The sequence below is a fragment of the Pristiophorus japonicus genome, chromosome 10 (genome assembly GCF_044704955.1).
Source record: "Pristiophorus japonicus isolate sPriJap1 chromosome 10, sPriJap1.hap1, whole genome shotgun sequence".
In the NCBI taxonomy this organism is placed as follows: Eukaryota; Metazoa; Chordata; class Chondrichthyes; family Pristiophoridae; genus Pristiophorus; species Pristiophorus japonicus.
The window spans coordinates 140357119-140377319 of NC_091986.1; the positions used below are offsets into that span (position 1 = coordinate 140357119).

General features: G+C 42.4%; 1 protein-coding gene across 5 annotated transcripts in view; it reads left to right on the plus strand.

Annotated features, from left to right (window-relative positions):
* Positions 1-20201, plus strand: part of LOC139274813 (coiled-coil domain-containing protein 138-like) — a 164441-nt gene that overhangs the window by 14141 nt on the left and 130099 nt on the right. For all 5 annotated transcript variants that reach the window (XM_070891504.1, XM_070891505.1, XM_070891506.1 and 2 more), the window contains one exon: positions 14694-14829. In XM_070891504.1, the coding sequence (XP_070747605.1) occupies positions 14694-14829 (136 nt within the window). The remainder of the gene's footprint in view (positions 1-14693; positions 14830-20201) is intronic.

Below are 20201 nucleotides of genomic sequence, written 5' to 3' on the forward strand. Positions count from 1 at the left end.
ATTGAGGAACAGTGGAGGAATTTTAAGGAGCTCTTTCATAGTGCTCAACAAAAATATATTCCAGTGAAAAAGAAGGGCGGTAAGAGAAGGGATAACCAGCCGTGGATAACCAAGGAAATAAAGGAGAGTATCAAATTAAAAACCAATGCGTATAAGGTGGCCAAGGTTAGTGGGAAACTAGAAGATTGGGAAAATTTTAAACGACAGCAAAGAATGAATATGAAAGCAATAAAGAAAGGAAAGATAGATTACGAAAGTAAACTTGCGCAAAACATAAAAACAGATAGTAAAAGCTTTTACCGATATAGAAAACGGAAGAGAGTGACTAAAGTAAATGTTGGTCCCTTAGAAGATGAGAAGGGGGATTTAATAATGGGAAATGTGGAAATGGCTGAGACCTTAAACAATTATTTTGCTTCGGTCTTCACAGTGGAAGACACAAAAACCATGCCAAAAATTGCTGGTCACGGGAATGTGGGAAGAGAGGACCTTGAGATAATCACTATCACTAAGGGGGTAGTGCTGGACAGGCTAATGGGACTCAAAGTGGACAAGTCCCCTGGTCCTGATGAAATGCATCCCAGGGTATTAAAAGAGATGGCGGAAGTTATAGCAGATGCATTCGTTATAATCTACCAAAATTCTCTGGACTCTGGGGAGGTACCAGTGGATTGGAAAGCAGCTAATGTAACGCCTCTGTTTATTAAAAAAAGGGAGCAGACAAAAGGCAGGTAACTATAGGCCGGTTAGTTTAACATCTGTAGTGGGGAAAATGCGTGAAGCTATCATTAAGGAAGAAATAGCGGGGCATCGAGATAGGAATAGTGCAATCAAGCAGACGCAACATGGATTCATGAAGTGGAAATCATGTTTAACTAATTTACCGGAATTCTTTGAGGATATAACGAGCATGGTGGATAGAGGTGTACCGATGGATGTGGTGTATTTAGATTTCCAAAAGGCATTCGATAAGGTGCCACACAAAAGGTTACTGCAGAAGATAAAGGTACGCGGAGTCAGAGGAAATGTATTAGCATGGATCGAGAATTGGCTGGCGAACAGAAAACAGAGAGTCGGGATGAATGGGTCCTTTTCGGGTTGGAAATCGGTGGTTAGTGGTGTGCCACAGGGATCGGTGCTGGGACCACAACTGTTTACAATATACAGAGATGTCCTGGAAGAGGGGACAGAGTGTAGTGTATCAAAATTTGCAGATGACACAAAGATTAGTAGGAAAGCGGGTTGTGTAGAGGCTGCAAAGAGATTTAGATAGGTTAAGCGAATAGGCTAAGGTTTGGCAGATAGAATACAATGTCGAAAACTGTGAGGTCATCCACCTTGGGGACAAAAAACAATAAAAGGGAATATTATTTGAATGGGGAGAATTTACAACATGCTGCGGTGCAGAGGGACCTGGGGGTCCTTGTGCATGAAACTCTTTTTGGAGTTTATCTGCAAAACAAAACACATTAAACCGTGCCACCCGACCTGGGTGACACACCAGACATTTACAAGGCCCTTTTTTTCTTTTTTTTTGGTTTTTTTTTGGGTTTTTTTTTCCTTTTTTTTGGTTTTTTTTTTGGGCACTAAAATCACAATTTTTCCCCAGTGCCCCCTATAAAAGGGAAGGGGACACTAAAAACACCGGCAATTAAAACAAATTAAACTTTAAAACGTAAAATCAAATTAAAATTTGGTTGCCGGGCGTGATGATGCACTCCAGTCCCTCCGGTGCCCACCGCGAGCGTACCGGTGGACACCGCGTGCTCCATCTCCAAGGACACCCTGGACCGGATGTAAGAGCGGAAGAGAGGCAGGCAGTCAGGTTGAACGACCCCCTCGACCGCCCGCTGCCTGGACCGGCTGATGGCACCCTTGGCCGTGCCCAGGAGCAGTCCTACGAGGAGGCCTTCGGACCTACCCGCTCCCCTCCGCACAGGGTGCCCAAAGATCAGGAGAGTGGGACTGAAGTGCAGCCAGAATTTCAGGAGCAGCCCCTTCAAATAATGGAACAGGGGCTCCTTGTGCATGAATCCCAAAAAGTTACTTTCCAGGTGCAGCAGGTAATCAGGAACGCGAATGGAATGTTGGCCTTCATTGCGAGAGGGATGGAGTAAAAAGCAGGGAGGTCCTGCTGTAACTGTACAGGGTATTGGTGAGGCCGCACCTGGAGTACTGTGTGCAGTTTTGGTCACCTTACATAAAGAAGGATATGCTAGCTCTGGAGAGACGATACACTCGGATGATACCGGAGATAGGGGGTTACCTTATGATGATAGATTGAGTAGACTGGGTCTTTACTCGTTCGAGTTCAGAAGGATGAGGGGTGATCTTATAGAAACAGTTAAAATAATGAAAGGGATAGACAAGATAGAGGCAGAGAGGTTGTTTTCACTGGTCGGGGAGACTAGAACTAGGGGGCACAGCCTCAAAATACGGGTGAGCCAATTTAAAACTGAGTTGAGAAGGAATTTCTTCTCCCAGAGGGTTGTGAATCTGTGGAATTCTCTGCCCAAGGAAGCAGTTGAGGCGAGCTCATTGAATGTATTCAAATCACAGCTGGATAGATTTTTAACCAATAAGAGAATTAAGGGTTAGGGGGAGCAGGCGGGTAATTGGATCTGAGTCCACGGCCAGATCAGCCATGATCTTGTTGAATGGCGGAGCAGGCTCGAGGGGCTAGATGGCCTACTCCTGTTCCTAATTCTTGTTCTTATGTTCGCAATAATTGATTCCAACATTTTCCCCACTACTGATGTCAGGCTAACCGGTCTATAATTCCCTATTTTCTCTCTCCCTCCTTTTTTAAAAAGTGGTGTTACATTAGTTACCCTCCAGTCCATAGGAACTGATCCAGAGTCAATAGAATGTTGGAAAATGATCACCAATGCATCCACTATTTCTTGGGCCACTTCCTTAAGTATTCTGGGATGCAGCCTATCAGGCCCTGAGGATTTATCGGCCTTCAATCCCATCAATTTCCCCAACACGATTTCCTTCAGTTCCTCCTTTTCGCTAGACCCTCGAACCCCAAGTATTTCTGGAAGGCTATTTGTGTCTTCCTTAGTGAAGACAGATCCAAAGTATTTGTTCAATTGGTCTGCCATTTCTTTGTTCCCCATTATAAATTCACCTGAATCTGACTGCAAGGTACCTACGTTGGTCTTCACTAATCTTTTTCTCTTCACATATCTATAGAAGCTTTTGCAGTAAGTTTTTATGTTCCCTGCAAGCTTCCTCCTCCTAATTAGACCCTTTGTCCTCCTCTGCTGCATTCTAAATTTCTCCCAGTCCTCAGGTTTGCTGCTTTTTCTGGCCAATTTATATGCCTCTTCCTTGGATTTAACACTATCCCTAATTTCCCTTGTTAGCCACGGTTGAGCTACCTTCCCCGTTTTATTTTTACTCCAGACAGGGATGTACAATTGTTGAAGTTCATCCATATAATCTATAAATGTCTGCCATTGCCTATCCACTGTTAACCCTTTAAGTATCATTTGCCAGTCTATCCTAGCGAATTCATGTCTCATACCGTCGAAGTTACCTTTCCTTAAGTTCAGGACCCAAGACTCTGAATTAATTGTGTCACTCTCCATTTTAAAGAATTCTACCATATTATGGTCACTTTTCCCCAGGGGGCCTCGCACAACAAGATTGCTAATTTCGTCCTCTCTCGTTACACAACACCCAGTCTAGGATGGCTAGTTCTCTAGTTGGTCGAGAAAGCCATCCCTAATACACTCCAGGAAATCCTCCTCCACCGCATTGCTACGAGCTTGGTTCGCTCAATCTATATGTAGATTAAAGTCGCCCATTGTAACTGCTATACCTTTATTGCACGCATCCCTAATTTCTTGTTTGATGCCATCCCCAACCTCACTACTACTGTTTGGTGGTCTGTACACAACTCCCACTAGCATTTTCTGCCCTTTGGTATTCCGCAGCTCTACCCATACAGATACCACATCATCCAAGCTAATGTCCTTTCTTACTATTGTGTTAATTTTCTCTTTAACCAGCAACGCTACCTCACCTCCTTTTCCTTTCTGTCTATTCTTCCTGAATGTTGAATACCCCTGGATGTTGAGTTCCCAGTCTTGGTCACCCTGGAGCCATGTCTCTGTAATCCCAATTATATCATAATCGTTAATAGCTGCCTGCGCAGTTAATTCATCCACCTTATTACTAATACTCCTCGCATTGAGGCATAGAGCCTTCAGACTTGCCTTTTTAACACTCTTTGTCCCTTTAGAATTTTGCTGTAATGTGGCCCTTTTTGATTTTTGCCTTGCGTTTCTCTACCCTCCACTTTTATTATTCTCCTTTCTATCTTTTGCTTCTGCCCCCATTTTATTTCCTTCTATCTCCCTGCATAGGTTCCCATCCCCCTGCCATATTAGTTTAACCCCCTCCCCAACAGCACTAGCAAACACTCCCCCTAGGACATTGGTTCCGGTCCTGCCCAGGTGCAGACCGTCCGGTTTGTACTGGTCCCACCTCCCCCAGAACCGGTTCCAATGTCCCAGGAATTTGAATCCCTCCCTCTTGCACTACTCCTCAAGCCACGTATTCATCTTGGCTATCCTGCTATTTCTACTCTGATAACACGTGGCACTGGCAGTAATCCTGAGATTACTACCTTTTGAGGTCCTACTTTTTAATTTAACTCCTAGCTCACTAAATTCAGCTTGTAGGACCTCATCCCGCTTTTTATCTATATCGTTGGTACCTATCTGTACTACGCCAACTGGCTGTTCACCCTCCCCCTCCAGAATGCCCTGCAGCCGCTCCGAGACATTCTTGACCCTTGCAACAGGGAGGCAACATAGCATCCTGGAGTCTCGGTTGCAACCGCAGAAACGCCTATCTATCCCCCTGACAATAGAATCTCCTACCACTATAGCTCTCCCACTCTTTTTCCTGCCCTCCTGTGCAGCAAAGCCACCCACAGTGCCATGAACTTGTCTGCTGCTGCCTTTCCCTGGTGAGCCATCTCCCCCAACAATATCCAAAGCGGTATATCTGTTTTGGAGGGAGATGACCACAGGGGACTTCTGCACTACCTTCCTACTCCTGCTCTGCCTGATGGTCACCCGTAGCCTATCTGCCTTTGTAACCTTTACCTGCGCTGTGAACAACTCACTGAACGTGTTATCCACAACATCTTCAGCATCGCGCATGCTCCAGAGTGAATCCATCCGCAGCTCCATTGCTGTCATGCGGTCTAACAGGAGCTGTGGCTGGATACACTTCCTGCACACATAGTCGTCAGGGACACTGGAAGCGTCCCTGATTTCCCACATGGCACAGGAGGAGCATGGCACGGATCTGGGCTCTCCTGCCATGACGCAGTACTCCACGTGCGGTCTTACCAACACCCTGTACAGTTGGAGCAGGTCTTCCCTACTTTTATACTCCATCCCCTTTGCAATAAAGGCCAGCATTTCATTTGCCTTCCTGATTACTTGTTGTACCTGCATGCGAACTTTTTCGAAATGTCCTGCTACTACTTCCTTAATGATGGACTCCAGCATTTTTCCAATGACAGATATTAGGCTAACTGGTCTATAGTTTCCTGCTTTCTGTCTCCCTCCTTTCTTTAAATAGAGCTGTTACATTTGCGGTTTTCCAGTCCGCTGTTTCAGTGAATTCTGGTAGATTACAACCAATGCATCCACTATCTCTGCAGCCACTTCTTTTACGACCCTCAGGTCGAGGGGACTTGTCCACCTTTAGTCCCATTAGTTTGCCTAGTACTTTATCTCTAGTGATAGTGATTGTTTTAAGTCGTCGCCCCCCCCAATAGCTCCTTGATTATCATTTTGAATGTTTTTAGTATCCTCTTCCGTGAAGACCAATACAAAATATTTGTTCAAAGTCTCTGTTATTTCCCTGTTTCCCATTATTAATTCTCCAGTCCCATCCTCTAAGGGATCAATGTTTACTTTAGCATCTCGTTTCCTTTTTATATACCTGTAGAAGCTTTTTCTGTCTGTTTTTATATTTCTTGCTAGTTTGCTGTCATACGGTATCTTCTCTGTCTTTATCATTTTTTTTTAGTCATCCTTTGCTGGTTTCTAAAAATTTCCCAATACCCTGACCTTCGCAACCTTGTATGCCTTTGTTTTCAATTTGATACCATCCTTTACTTCCTTAGTTAGCCAGGATTGGTTCATCCTTCTCTTCGCATCTTTATTTCTTTGGAATAACTATTTGCTGAGAGTTAAGAAATATCTCCTTAAATGTTTGCCACTGCTTTTCTACAGTCTTACCAGTAATATATTTTCCCAGATCACTTTAACCAACTCTGCCTTCATACCTTTGTAAATACCTTTATTTAAGTTCAGGACACTAGTTTGAGACCTAGCTTTCTCACCCTCAAACTGAATTTGAAATTCTACCATGTTATGATCACTCTTCCCAAGAGGATCTTTCACTACAAGATCGTGAATTAATCCAGACTCGTTACACATTATCCAGATCTAAAATAGTTTGTTCCCTGGTTGTTTCCACAACGTATTGTTCCAAGAAACCACCCTTCATACACTCTATGAACTCTTACTCAAGGTTACCATTGCCAATTTGATTTGTCCAATCAATATGCAGATTAAAATCGCCCATGATTATAGCTGTACCTTTCTTTCAAGCCTCCATTATTTCTACTCTGTGCCACAGAGTGGCTGCTGTTTGGGGGCTTGTAGACCACTCCCACCAGTGACTTCTTTCCCTTATTACTTACATAGAAAGATAGAAAATAGGTGCAGGAGTAGGCCATTCAGCCCTTCGAGACTGCACCACCATTCAATAAGATCATGGCTGATCATTCACCTCCATACCCCTTTCCTGCTTTCTCTCCATACCCCTTGATCCGTAAGGGCCACATCTGACTCCCTCTTGAATATATCCAACGAACTAGCATCAACAACTCTCTACGGTAGGGAATTCCACAGGTTAACAACTCTCTGAGTGAAGCAGTTTCTCCTCATCTCAGTCCTAAATGGCTTACCCCTTATCCTTAGACTGTGTCCCCTGGTTCTGGACTTCCCCAACATCGAGAACATTCTTCCTGCATCTAACCTGTTCAGTCCCGTCAGAATTTTACATGTTTCTATGAGATCTCCTCTCATCCTTCTAAACTAGTGAATACAAGCCCAGTCGATCCAGTCTCTCCTCATATGTTAGTCCAGCCATCCCGGGAATCAGTCTGATGAACTTTCGCTGCACGCCCTCAAAAGCAAGAACGTCCTTCCTCAGATTAGGAGACCAAAACTGAACACACTATTCCAGGTGAGGCCTCACCAAGGCCCTGTACAACTGCAGTAAGACCTCCCTGCTCCTATACTCAAAACCCCTCGCTATGAAGGCCAGCATACTATTTGCCTTCTTCACCACCTGCTGTACCTGCATGCCAACTTTCAATGACTGATGTACCATGACACCCAGGTCTTGTTGCATCTCCTCTTTTCCGAATCTGCCGCCATTCAGATAATACTCTGCCTTCGTGTTTTTGCCCCCAAAGTGGATAACCTCACATTTATCCACATTATACTGCATCTGCCATGCATTTTCTCACTCACTTAACCTGTCCAAGTCACCCTGCAGCCTCTTTGCATCCTCCTCACAGCTCACACCGCAACCCAGTTTAGTGTCATCTGCAAACTTGGAGATATTACACTTAATTCCTTCATCTAAATCATTAATGTATATTGTAAATACTTGGGGTCCCAGCACTGAGCCCTGCGGCACCCCACTAGTCACTGCCTGCCATTCTGAAAAGGATCCGTTTATCCCGACTCTCTGCTTCCTGTCTGCCAACCAGTTCTCTATCAGTTGTCAATACATTACCCCCAATACCATGTGCTTTAATTTTGCACACTAATCTCTTGTGTGGGACCTTGTCAAAAGCCTTTTGAAAGTCCAAATACACCACATCCATTGGTTCTCCCTTGTTCACTCTACTAGTTACATCCTCAAAAAATTCTAAAAGATTTGTCAAGCGTGATTTCCCTTTCATAAATCCATGTTAGAAATATAGAAATTTACAGCGCAGAAGGAGGCCATTTCAGCCCATCGTGTCCACGCTGGCCGACAAAGAGCCGCACAGTCCTTCATCAGCAGCCCTAAAGGTTACGTACAAACCCATGAACAATGACAGAAAATCAAAGAGCACCCAGCCCAACCCGTCCACCCCACACCACTGCAACACCCCTTATACTAAAAACATCTACACTCCACCCCAACCGGAGCCATGTGATCTCCTGGGAGAGGCAAAAACCAGATTAAAAACCCAGGCCAATTTAGGGAGAAAAATTCTGGGAAAATTCCTCTCCGACCCATCCGAGTGATGGAAACTAGTCCAGGAGATCACCCTGGTCGTATTCTATTCCCTGCGGTACTTAACATTATATCTGCGCCGACCAACAAAAGGTCGTCTAGTCTAATTCCAATTACCAGCTCTAGATCCGTAACCCTGCAGGTTATGGCACTTTAAGTGCCCATCCAACCATCTCTTAAAAGTGGTGAGGGTTTCTGCATCCACCACTCTTCCATACAGCGAGTTCCAGATCCCCACAACCTTCTGTGTAAAGAAGCCCCCCTCAAATCCCCTCTAAACCTTGCACCAACCATCTTAAAACTATGCCCCCTCCACCAATGGAAATAGACCCTTACTATCCACTATTTCCAGGCCCCTCAATATTTTGTACACCTCGATGAGGTCTCCTCTCAACCTCCTCTGTTCCAATGAGAACAAACCCAACCTATCCAATTTGTTCCCATGTTGACTTGGACAGATCCTATCACTGCTTTTCAAATGTACTGTTATTTCATCTTTAATAATTGATTCCAACATTTTCCCCACTACTGATGTCAATCTAACTGGTCTATAATTACCCGTTTACTCTCTCCCTCCTTTTTTAAAAAGTGGTGTTACATTAGCTACCCTCCGGTCCATAGGAACTGATCCAGAGTCGATAGACTGCTAGAAAATGCTCACCAATGCATCCACTATTTCTAGGGCCACTTCCTTAAGTACTCTGGGATGCAGCCGATCAGGCCCCTGGGATTTATCGGCCTTCAATCCCATCAATTTTCCTAACACAATTTCCCGCCTAATAAGGATGTCCTTCAGTTTCTCCTTCTCACGAGACTCTCGGTCCCCTAGTACTTCCGGAAAGTTATTTGTGTCTTCCTTCGTCAAGATAGAATCCAAGTATTTTTTCAACTGGTCTGCTATTTCTTTGTTCCCCATTATAAATTCACCTGAATCTGACTGCAAGGGACCTACGTTTATCTTCACTAATCTTTTTCTCTTCACATATCTGTAGAAGCTTTTGCAGTCAGTTTTTATGTTCCCGGCAAGCTTCCCCTCATACTCTATTTTCCCCCTCTTAATTAAACCCTTTCTCCTTCTCTGCTGAATTCTAAATTTCTCCCATTTGCAGGTTTGCTGTTTTTTCTGGCCAATTTATATGCCTCTTCCTTGGATTTAACACTATCCTTAATTTCCCTTGTTCGCCACAGTTGAGCCACCTTCCCCGTTTTATTTTTATTCCAGACAGGGATGTACAATTGTGAAATTCATCCATGTGATCTTTAAATGTTTGCCATTGCCTATCCACCGTCAACCCTCTAAGTACCATTTGTCAGTCTATTCTAGCCAATTCACGTCTCATACCATCGAAGTTACCTTTCCTCAAGTTCAGGACCCTAGTCTCTGAATTAACTGAATTACTTCTTATCTCCATCCAAACTGATTCTACATCTTGATCTTCTGAGCCAATATAATTTCTTACTAGTGCACTGATCTCATCCTTTATTATCAGAGCTACCCCACCTCTTTTTCCTTTCTGCCTATCCTTACGAAATGGCAAATACCCCAGAATATTTAGTTCTCAGCCTTGATCACCTTGCAACCACATCTCTGTAATGGCAATGTGATCATACCCATTTATTTCTATTTGTGCCGACAACTCATCTATTTTGTTAGGAATGCTTCGTGCGTTCAGTTGTAGAGCTTTTAATTTTGTCATGACTTCCTCTGTTAGTCTGTATGAGTTTAGCCCAGAATCAGCATCCCCAAAGGCAGTTGGTCCACTGAACCCTCTCTCAATTTTGACAGCTCAATAGGCCAATCGCCTACACACAAAGTTACGATCCTAGAAGAATTACCTTTCCTTTGATGTAGGAGCTAATGGCACCTGTATATCTGTTTAGCAAATCCCCTGATGGGCATATTGAATTAGATCTATTCCATCACAGTGGCAAAAAATGCTGAGAATCATACCCAATAATCATCAATGTCTTAAAGCTAAAGTAACCTGCAAAGGCATGGAGTGGACTCCTGACAATGACTGGAAACTATGTAAATTAAAAAAATAATGTTCACAACAGCTTGTGTAGCTCTGCAGTTGAGAGCCCCCCAACCACCCTAGCTCGCAGGAAACCATTTTTGCAAAAACCATTTTTAAGCGCTCAGTAATTAGCACCATCCCTCTCCTGCACTAATCTGTACTTTCCTGGGACCTTAAACTTCTGGAACTCATTCTCTCCCTCAAACTTCCCTTCCTCCGACAATCTACAGGTGTTTAAAAGCCGAGCTTGCTGTCACTTCACCATTACCTAGTCTTCTCGTTCCTTCTCAACCTCTGGTATCACGGCCCTTTGCTCTTCACACCGCATGGTCAATTTAAAAACAATTAACCTATTTTATCACTTGTCAGGGCTGTCAACACGGGAGCTGTTAGGAGAAATGTCTGATCAGAAACACTGAGGCAGATCACAATCCCATTTCAAACAAGTGGCTCATATCTGAATAAATTCTACAATTCACACAATTAATAAATTAAACTACAAATGGAAAAGATTTTTTTCAACAGAGTCTTTATTCCTCATTTTGGGAAGTCTGGCGACAACAAACAAACAAAAACACTGGAACTGCATGTGCACAACTACTTCCGGTTCATTGGCAGCAATTACGCCCGCAAAGTAAATGGTCTGGCGGTAGTTCTATTGATGGGAGCTCATTAACAATATAAATCACCAAACCTCCATCCAATGTTTCATGTTTACTGGCTTTAATGTTAAGTCCAAACTGCTGCATTTAACATATAAGAATTATAAATTGACTCAATTCTGCTCAAGCGAAATGGGCAAAACCCAAACTACTAAAAGTGCCTTGAGATATTTTATAGATTAAAGATGTTACCTTCCTAAATCTCTCGACCTTTCCTTTTAAGATGCTCCTTAAAACCTACATCTTTTGGTCACCTGTCCTAATGTCTCCTTCTTTGGCTCTGTCAACTTTTGTCTGATTACGTTCCTGTGAAGCACCTTGGACGTTTTACTATGTTAAAGGAGCTATATAAATGCGCGTTCATGGAATCATTGACTTTTACAGCAGAAAATGAGGCCATTTGGCCCCTCGTGCATGTGCTGTCTCTTTGAAAGAACTATCCAATTAGTCCCACTCCCCTGCCTTTTTCCCCATAGCCCTGCAAATGGTGAAAGGGACTTAATGAGGGATATTACATGGGCAGCAGAGCTTTATATTAGCTGAATTTTACGGAGGGCGGAGACTGGGAAACCAGCTGGGAGAGCATTGGAATAGCTGAGTGTGGAGGTGACAAAGGCATGATTGAGAGTTTCAGCAGCAGGTGGGCTAAGGTAGGAACAGAGGTGGGAAATGTTACCGAGATGAAAGTAGGCGGTCTTTGAGATGGGATCGGAAGCATAAGGGTAGAACCAAGCCTTTTCTGTTCCAATACCAAATATGTATGCACACAGTCAGAATTTCCAAACATGTGCATTGGTTGCAGAATGATGAATAGTGACCAAAATTTAGTAGCAAGTTCCCCCAAAAGCAAAAGCTGAGTCAACCAAAATAAAATTCAATGAGGCTGAAATAATGAGAATGGATACTTAAATGTTGAAAGTGTGCATAGAAAGTGCTGATTTAAAATATAATAAAACCTGTAATAAAACAGTCACCTTTGTGGATGTACAGAGGAGCACAAAGTCTAGGCTGACAATCCAGTGCAGTACTGAGGGAGGGCAAAGGTCGGAGGTGCTGTTTTTCAGATGAGATATTAATCCGAGGCCCTGTCTACCTTCTCAGGTCGACGTAAATGCATTATTTTGAAGAAGAGCCCATGGCACTATTTTGAAGAACAGTGGCGTTCTCCCCAGTGTCCTGGCCAATATTTATCCTTCAATCAACACCATTAAAACAGATTATTTGGTCATTATCCCTTTGCTGTTTATGGGACCTTGCTGTGCACAGTTTGGGGGTTGTTGCATTTCCTGCATTACAAAAGTGACTACACCTCATGTACTTATTTGGCTCTAAAGCACTTTGGGACATCCTAAGGGTCAAGAAAAGCGCTATATAATTGCAAGTCTTTTTATTTATTTCTATCAATAGGATATTTGCATTTCATTATTTTGTATTACCACATTTTAACCTCAATTTTCCAGAGTTTTCAAGAATTACTGAATTATTTTTTCACATCTCCTAATTCTTTAAAAAATCAGATTTCTGAATATATAATAAATAATTAAAAGATTAATACAATAATATCTTACAAGAAATTAACTTTTATCTCACTTCATTATTAGCTTCTATATGCCCTATAATGAAGTATACTCCTCAGTTAATTAATATTTACAGTTGCTACACTACCAGATAAGCCTATCCCAGACCAAGTCCTGCTCGCTCATTACCCCTGTCCTTGCTGATCCATATTGGCATGTGGCCCTTCAACAAATCAAAATTAAAATTTTCATTCTCTCTTTTAAATGCCTCAATGACTTTGTCCCTCCGTATCTGTGTAACCTTTTCTAGCACTACAAACCTTCCTCCAAACTCTGCATTTCTGTGACTCTGGCCTTATGCTCCCAGCCCCCCCATTCCTTTGTTAGGCATGCTTTGGTAGCCATGCCAACTTGCCCCATACTTTGGAATTTCCTATAGCCTCTCCTCCCTTTAAAACCCACATTTTTGACAGATTTTGGCCATTCCTCTTAATATCTCCTTCTTTAGCTTGGCATCCCATTTTTTCTTTGTGCGTCTGTGAAACACCTTGGGGGGCATTTTCTGCACTAAAGCTGCTCAATAAATGCAAATTGTTGTTGGCATCAAGAGAGGAGGTAGAAAGGTTAATGTTGGATTTCATCAGCATGCATATGAAACCTGATCCTATTCTTCTGGGTGTTGTCACCAAGGAGAAGCATATAGATAGGGTATACAGATAGTCACCATGTGGGCATGGGAGGAGAAACTTTTAGAGGATATTAGTGTTGTTGTTGGGTTGGATATGTTTAAAAGTAGGAAAGAGATATAAAGGTGTTTTGTTAAGGAGAGATGTTGGAGGAGGATAAAATGATCAACGGCGTCAAAGATGTCTAGAAGGATGAGATAGGACAGCAAGCTGCGATCGTGGTCACAAAGGATGTGTTTTGTAACTTTGACCAGAGATTTCTCATTCATGTGAGTGATCTAGAAGCAATTTTGCAGGGTCTCGAGCAGGGAGAGGTGGGCGTGTTGTCACAAAGCATCGATGCAGTCCAGAACTACGGAGAGGAAGGAAATATTTGATCAGGCAGTAATTGGAGACTGTGAGCAGGTTTAAGATTCATGTTTGAGGTGGGGCAATGTTGGCTGTTCTAAAGAAAGTAGGGATAATGCCGGAGGTTGATAGTAATTAGGAGCCGAGGGGAGGAATTTTTGTGGTCAGAGCTGAGAGGGGGCGTTGTTGTTGAACCAGCTGGTGGGCTTCATGGACGAGATAAGTTTAGAGGGAACATGGGAGCCTTTGAATACGAGTCTTGAGATTTACTAAGTTCTAGGTTTTGACATGTTGAATTCAGTCATTTTCTTACTATCCCTAAAGGAATGAAAACTGCATTTCTTTCTGAGCCAGCCTTAGATTTCAGACGTTTCAGGAGGTTTGTCCTATTTAAAACTCCTAGTTTAAACCTCTGGAATGGCAAAACTAGCACTTCTTTTTGCTCCTTTAACGTGGAGACTCTCAAACAAACTTAATAACACTTGAGAATGGTGAACAGGTGTTTTGGGCAGATATGACCACTTTACATGTCTCTCTCAATTGTACAAATCATACAGTGGAATAAGCAAGTTCTTTCACATCAAAGAACCAATGCTGTTAAATTAAATAAAGGAAATGAACCAGTTAGTTCTTTGAAGTAAATGAAACAAGCAACCAAGCCTTGTTACACATAGCCTAAATATTCCTCGAGGCCTCTTTAGTGGAATTTGAGTCATATAACCATATCCACAAAGATTAGTTTTTGTCTTGTATTCCAAAGTTGAAAGAAAATGTTTTAATTATCTCACTATGAATGAAGTATTTGTATTTTGCTTTCCACGTTCCAACAGTAATGTGTTTTCTTAAGTTCTAATTTTTTCCCCGAATGAATGAACAGTTTAACAAATTCTGTACGTTCAACCTTATTTCACAGAATCACTAAATACACACCATTTGTGCCAGTTATTTGAATGTTAATTTCTGGTTCTTAATATTAAATTTGAACCAGCAAGCTGATACTTGTCAATTTTTTACCTTGTTAGATAAGGATTAGTGGCAGTTATGTTGTACACAGCTGTAACTCTTGGTATATATGGAGTGTGATTATGCATTCTGAGTAATCCAAAACTAGCTTTGTCTGAATATTAGGTGTTCTGGATACATCATCAGGAAAGAGATGTTCAACTTCTCCCATGAAGTCACCTATATCTGGTCTGACGTACAGCGAGAGAAAGCACTACAACAGAATATTGCGCAATCTATGCAAGACAATGAACTTTGCATGGTAAGGCTGGCATACCTCAACAATGGCTTTTTGTATCAGAATCAGCTTTTTCAGAGAATACCATTAATTAAGAAATATTAGATGTGAATAATTTTGAAAACCACAAAGAAAGTTGTGCACTAACAAGCTTACAAATGTGAATTATGGACAAGTCAGGATGCTGAAAGTATATCATGTTGAGTAAAGATAATCAATTTTAAATAGAAAATGGAATGCCATTTCTAATATTCATGTAGGCATGCAATCTAGGCTCAATCAATGGTTGTAGTGAGGGGAGGGGAGGGAAGGATAAATCGGGTATCTAGAAATCAATTACTGTAATATCACTTCCGGGCAAAATGTTAGAATATGTAATTTGAGGCTGCCTTTTAAAACAGAAATGGATCGGGTCCAGGTGAGGTACATTTCCACGAGGGGGAAAGGTTAGGCAACAAAAGCTAGAGCCCCCTTGATGATGAAAGAGATAGAGATAAAGCAGAAAAAGAGCACATATGACAGATGTCAGGTGGAAAATACAAGTGAGAATCAGGCTGAATATAGAAAGTTTAGAGGGGAAGTGATAAAGAAAATAAGAGGGGCAGAGAGAGAGTATGAGAATAAATTGGCAACTAATATATAAAAGGGAATTCAAAAGTCTTGTATAGGCATATAAATAATAAATGGGTAGTAAGAGGAGGGGTGGGACTGATTAGGGACTAAAAAGGAGACCTATGCATGGAGGTAAAAGGCATGGCTGAGGTATTAAATGAGTACTTTGTATCTGTCTTCACCAAGGAAGATGATGATGCCAAAGTCATAGTGAAAGAGGAGGTAGTGGGGATACTGGATGAGATAAAAAAATTGATACAGCGGAGGTACTAGAAAGGCTGTCTGTACTTAAAGTTGATAAATCACAAGGACCAGATGGGATGCATCCTAGGATGCTGAAGGAAGTTGAGGAAATTGCAGAGGTACTGGCCATAATCTGTCAATCCTCCTGAGATACGATACCAAAGAACTGAAGAATTTCAAATGTTGCACACTTGTTCAAAAAAGGGTGTAAGGAATAAACCATCAACGACAGGCAGTCAGCTTAACCTCAGTGGTGGGGAAGCTTTTAGAAAATGTAATCTGGGACAAAGTTAACAGTCACTTGGACAAGTGTGGATTAATTAAGGAAAGCCAGCGTGGATTTGTTGAATGCAAATTGTGTTTAATTAACTTGATTGAGTTTTTTGATGAGGTAACCACGAGGGTTGATGAGGGCAATGCAGTTGACATGGCGTACATGGACTTCCAAAAGGCGTTTGATAAAGTGCCACATAATAGGCCTGCCAGCAAAGTTGAAGCCCATGGAATAAAAGCAACAGTGGCAGCATGGATATGAAATTGGCTAAGGGACCAGAAACATAGAGTAGTGTTGAACGGTTGTTTTTCGAATTGGAGGAAGGTTTACAGTGGTCCCCAGGTGCCGGTACTAGGACCACTGCTTTTCTTGATATATATTAATGACTTGGGTGTACAGGGCACAATTTCAAAATTTGAAGATGACTTGCCAGTATAGTGATCAGTGAGGAGAACATAAAAACATAAGAAATAGGAACAGGAGTAGGCCATACGGCCTCTCGAGCCTGCTCTGCCATTCAATATGATCAAGGCTGATCTGATCATGGACTCGACTCCACTTCCCCACCCGCTCCCCATAACCCCTTATCCCCTTATCGTTTAAGAAACTGTCTATTTCTGACTTAAATTTATTCAATGTCCCAGCTTCCACAGCTCTCTGAGGCAGCGAATTCCATAGATTTACAACCCTCTGAGACAAGAAATTTCTCCTCATCTCTGTTTTAAATGGGCGGCCCCTTACTCTAAGATCATGCCCTCTAGTTCTAGTCTCCCCCATCAGTCAAAACATCCTGTCTGTATCCACCTTGTCAAGCCCCCTCATAATCTTAGACGTTTCGTTAAGATCACCTCTCATTCTTCTGAATTCCAATGAGTAGAGGCCCAATCTTCAGAACTGAGTCCATGCTGTTTTTTGGGTTTTTCTGGATTTCAGACAAGAAAATCAATAGTCTGAAATCCGGAATCCTCAACCGAATCCGTGCTGGGTTTTGAGCGGTGAGGTCCAAAATCCGACAAAACCCGAAATCTAGCACGGATTAGGTCGAAGATTCCGGAATTCAGACTATTGATTTTCTTGTCTGAAATCCGGAATCCTCGACTGAATCCGTGTCAGATTATGGATTTTGCAGGATTTCAGACCTTGCTGATTCATGCCGCTCCTCGCTGCCCACTGATTCCTGTCGCCGATTCCCGCCGAACCTCCGCTTGCGGCCCCCCGGCATTGCGCTTTTTACTGGTTTCCTCATCCCTCGCTGCCCGATGTTCCCGCCTCAAAAATGTCTGGTTTTCGGACAATAATTCTGGATTCTGTACAACTCCATCAGCTATGCGCAAAATGTCCAGTTTTTGGACAATTCCAGTTTTCGGAGTTCTGGATTCGGGACGTTGCACCTGTACACTGTGTGGTTTTGGGTGCCCCATTTTAGAGAGGACGTTAAGATCGTAGATTCACTAGGATGATGCCAGGGATTGGAAACTGTAGTTATGAGGAGATACTGGATCTATATTGAATGGTGCAGAGAAGGATTATTAAGGATTTTAATAGATGAATAGGGAAACACTATTTTCACTGGTTTGGAGGTTAGTAACCAGGGGTCATCAATTCATTAAGAGAATGAGTAGACAGGTTGGGGGATAGTGCTTTATGCAGAGCGTTGTTGGGAGGTCATGGTTTGCTGCAGAGAATAGTTGAGGCAGGGACTGTTGCATCTTTTAAGGAAAAATCAGTTAAATATTTGAATTAAGAATATGCTACAGGGAGAGCGCAAGGCATAGTTTTGGATTTCTCTAACAAAGAGCCAGCACAGACTGCTGAATGATCTCCTTTTGTGCCTCTAAATTCAATGATCTAGAAAGCGTAGTTGGGTGCAAACAATAAAATAGGTTTGCTTTGAAGAGGTAGACATCTTTGTTCTCAAGAAATGGATACCACCTTGACTATAACTAGAGAGATAACTGTATATTATCATCAAGGAGAAGTTGGGAACAAATTACATTTTTGTGAATGTCTCAAGTTCCAAACCAATCTGTAATCGCAGACATGGTTGTGCTGTGTACTGCTCGTTTTTCATTACTTAAGTTGGATGTGATTTAGTTGTTTTGAATCAAACCACTCGATGGCGCTCTATTCAAAAGTCAGTAATTTCCCATCCTTGAGTTCCCAGTTAAAGTTAAGAGTGGGCATCTTTGATTGTAAATTTGAATTATTTTTTGTGAATTTGCAACTTGAAAATGCAAATTTGCAGTAGAATGGGTGCTCTTCTATAAACAAGAAAACTAAATTTGAATTTGCTACTTGGGTTCTCCAGATTGGCTGCATTTGGAGTCAGTCACAGCACCTCATCCCCCTCCAGCCAGCTTGATTTTTGCTTCTTGTCTCAATTCAAACTTTACAAAGTTTAGCCAGGGTGCCTTTTATCTTCCCACCATTAACTGAGGCCTGGTACCTATCCTTCATGTTCCCTCTACTTAAACTTATGGCCTCCAACTGCACCCATCACACTTTTCTGTTTAGTGTAGGGGCAAAGGAGGGGAGACTGCGGGGCAGAGGAGGGATATAGGAGGAACTGAAGAAGAATGTAGGAGAAATGGAGAGAGAGAGAGAGATGCAATTGAGTGTGAGAAATTGAGAGGTGGGGAAGTGAGGGAGCTATGGGGAGGTTTGAAAGAGTAAGAGGGGCAAGAAACTCAGGAGAGTACGAGAGCAGTTGGGATAGAGAAGGGTTGGGAGAGAGTGTGCCAGAGGGGGAGAGTGCAGCACAGATGGAAGAAAGAAGTAGAGAGAGTTGAAAGAGGTGTCAGAGAGAGAGAGAAAAAAAACAGTTTAAGGATAGAGTCAGAGCAGCGGGGTGGTAGGTGGGAGTGGCAGCAGGGCAGGCAGAAAAGTTGAAAGGATGGTGGGGGGAACGGGGGAAGAGACGAAAATGATTGGGGTAAAGAGAAAGAAACAAGAAAGTGAGAGAATCAGTGGTTTTATTGTGCAAGAATTGTTTTTCAGCAGTGCAGCAGGTAGGAATGACACGGCAACTTTAATTTGAAAAAATGTAGAGTTTTTCAAACAAAGTTTTTCAAATTAACATTGAAGAGCTGGGAAGAGGAGAGAACATTCAGACCATGCCATCGTTTTTTTTCTGTGTTGCATGACAAAGCTGGGTGAAATGGGGCTGGGTGGCGCTGCTATTTAAATAGAGACAGGGGAGCTAGCGGCAGGGCCTGAAGCGGAAGATCGGGTTAAATTTCTTGGAGAACAGCTGAGCAAAATGTGAGGTTATTCACTGGTAGGAAGAATAAAAAAGCAAATTATTACTTAAATGGAGAGAGACTACAGAATGCTGTGGTACAGAGGGATCTGGGTGTCCTTGTACATGAAACACAAAAAGTTAGCATGCAGGTACAGCAAGTAATTAGGAAGGCAAATGGAATGTTGGCCTTTATTGCAAGGGGGATAGAGTATAAAAGTAGGGAAGTCTTGCTACAACTGTACAGGGTGTTGGTGAGACCACATCCTGGAATATTGGGTACGGTTTTGGTCTCCTTTTTTTAAGAAGAGATGTACTTGCATTGGAGGCAGTTCAGAGAAGGTTCACTCGGTTGATTCCAGAGTTGAAGGGGTTGTTTTATGAAGAAAGGTTGAGCAGGTTGGGCCTATACTCATTGGAGTTTAGAAGAATGAGAGATGATCTTATTGAAACACAAGATTCTGAGGGGAATTGACAGGGTAGATGCAGAGAGATTGTTTCATGTCATGGGGGAATCTAGTTTCAGAATAAGGAGTGACCCATTTAAAACGGAGATGAGAAGGAATTTATTCTCTGAGGCTCGTGAATCTTTGGAATTCTCTACCCCAGGGAGCTGTGGAGGCTGGGTCATTGAATATATTTAAGATGGAGATAGACAGATTTTTGAACGATCGGAGAGTCAAGGGTTATGGGGAGCAGGCAGGGAAGTGGAGTTGCGGCCAAGATCTGATCAGCCATGACAATGAATGGCAGAGCAGGTTAGAGGGACCAAATGACCTACTCCTGCTCCTATTTCTTATATTCTTCTTGTGTTCTGTATTTGGGCATTTCATGGAAGTGGCTTCTGAATTAAGATGTAAAAGATCCCATGGACTATTTCGAAGAGGAGCAGAGGAGTTATCCATGGTGACCTGGCCAATATTTGTCCCTCCATGAATGTCACTAAAAACAGATTATTTAGTCATTATCACATTGCTGTTTGTGGGAACTTGCTATGTGAAAATTGTTTGCCGTGTTTTCTACATTACA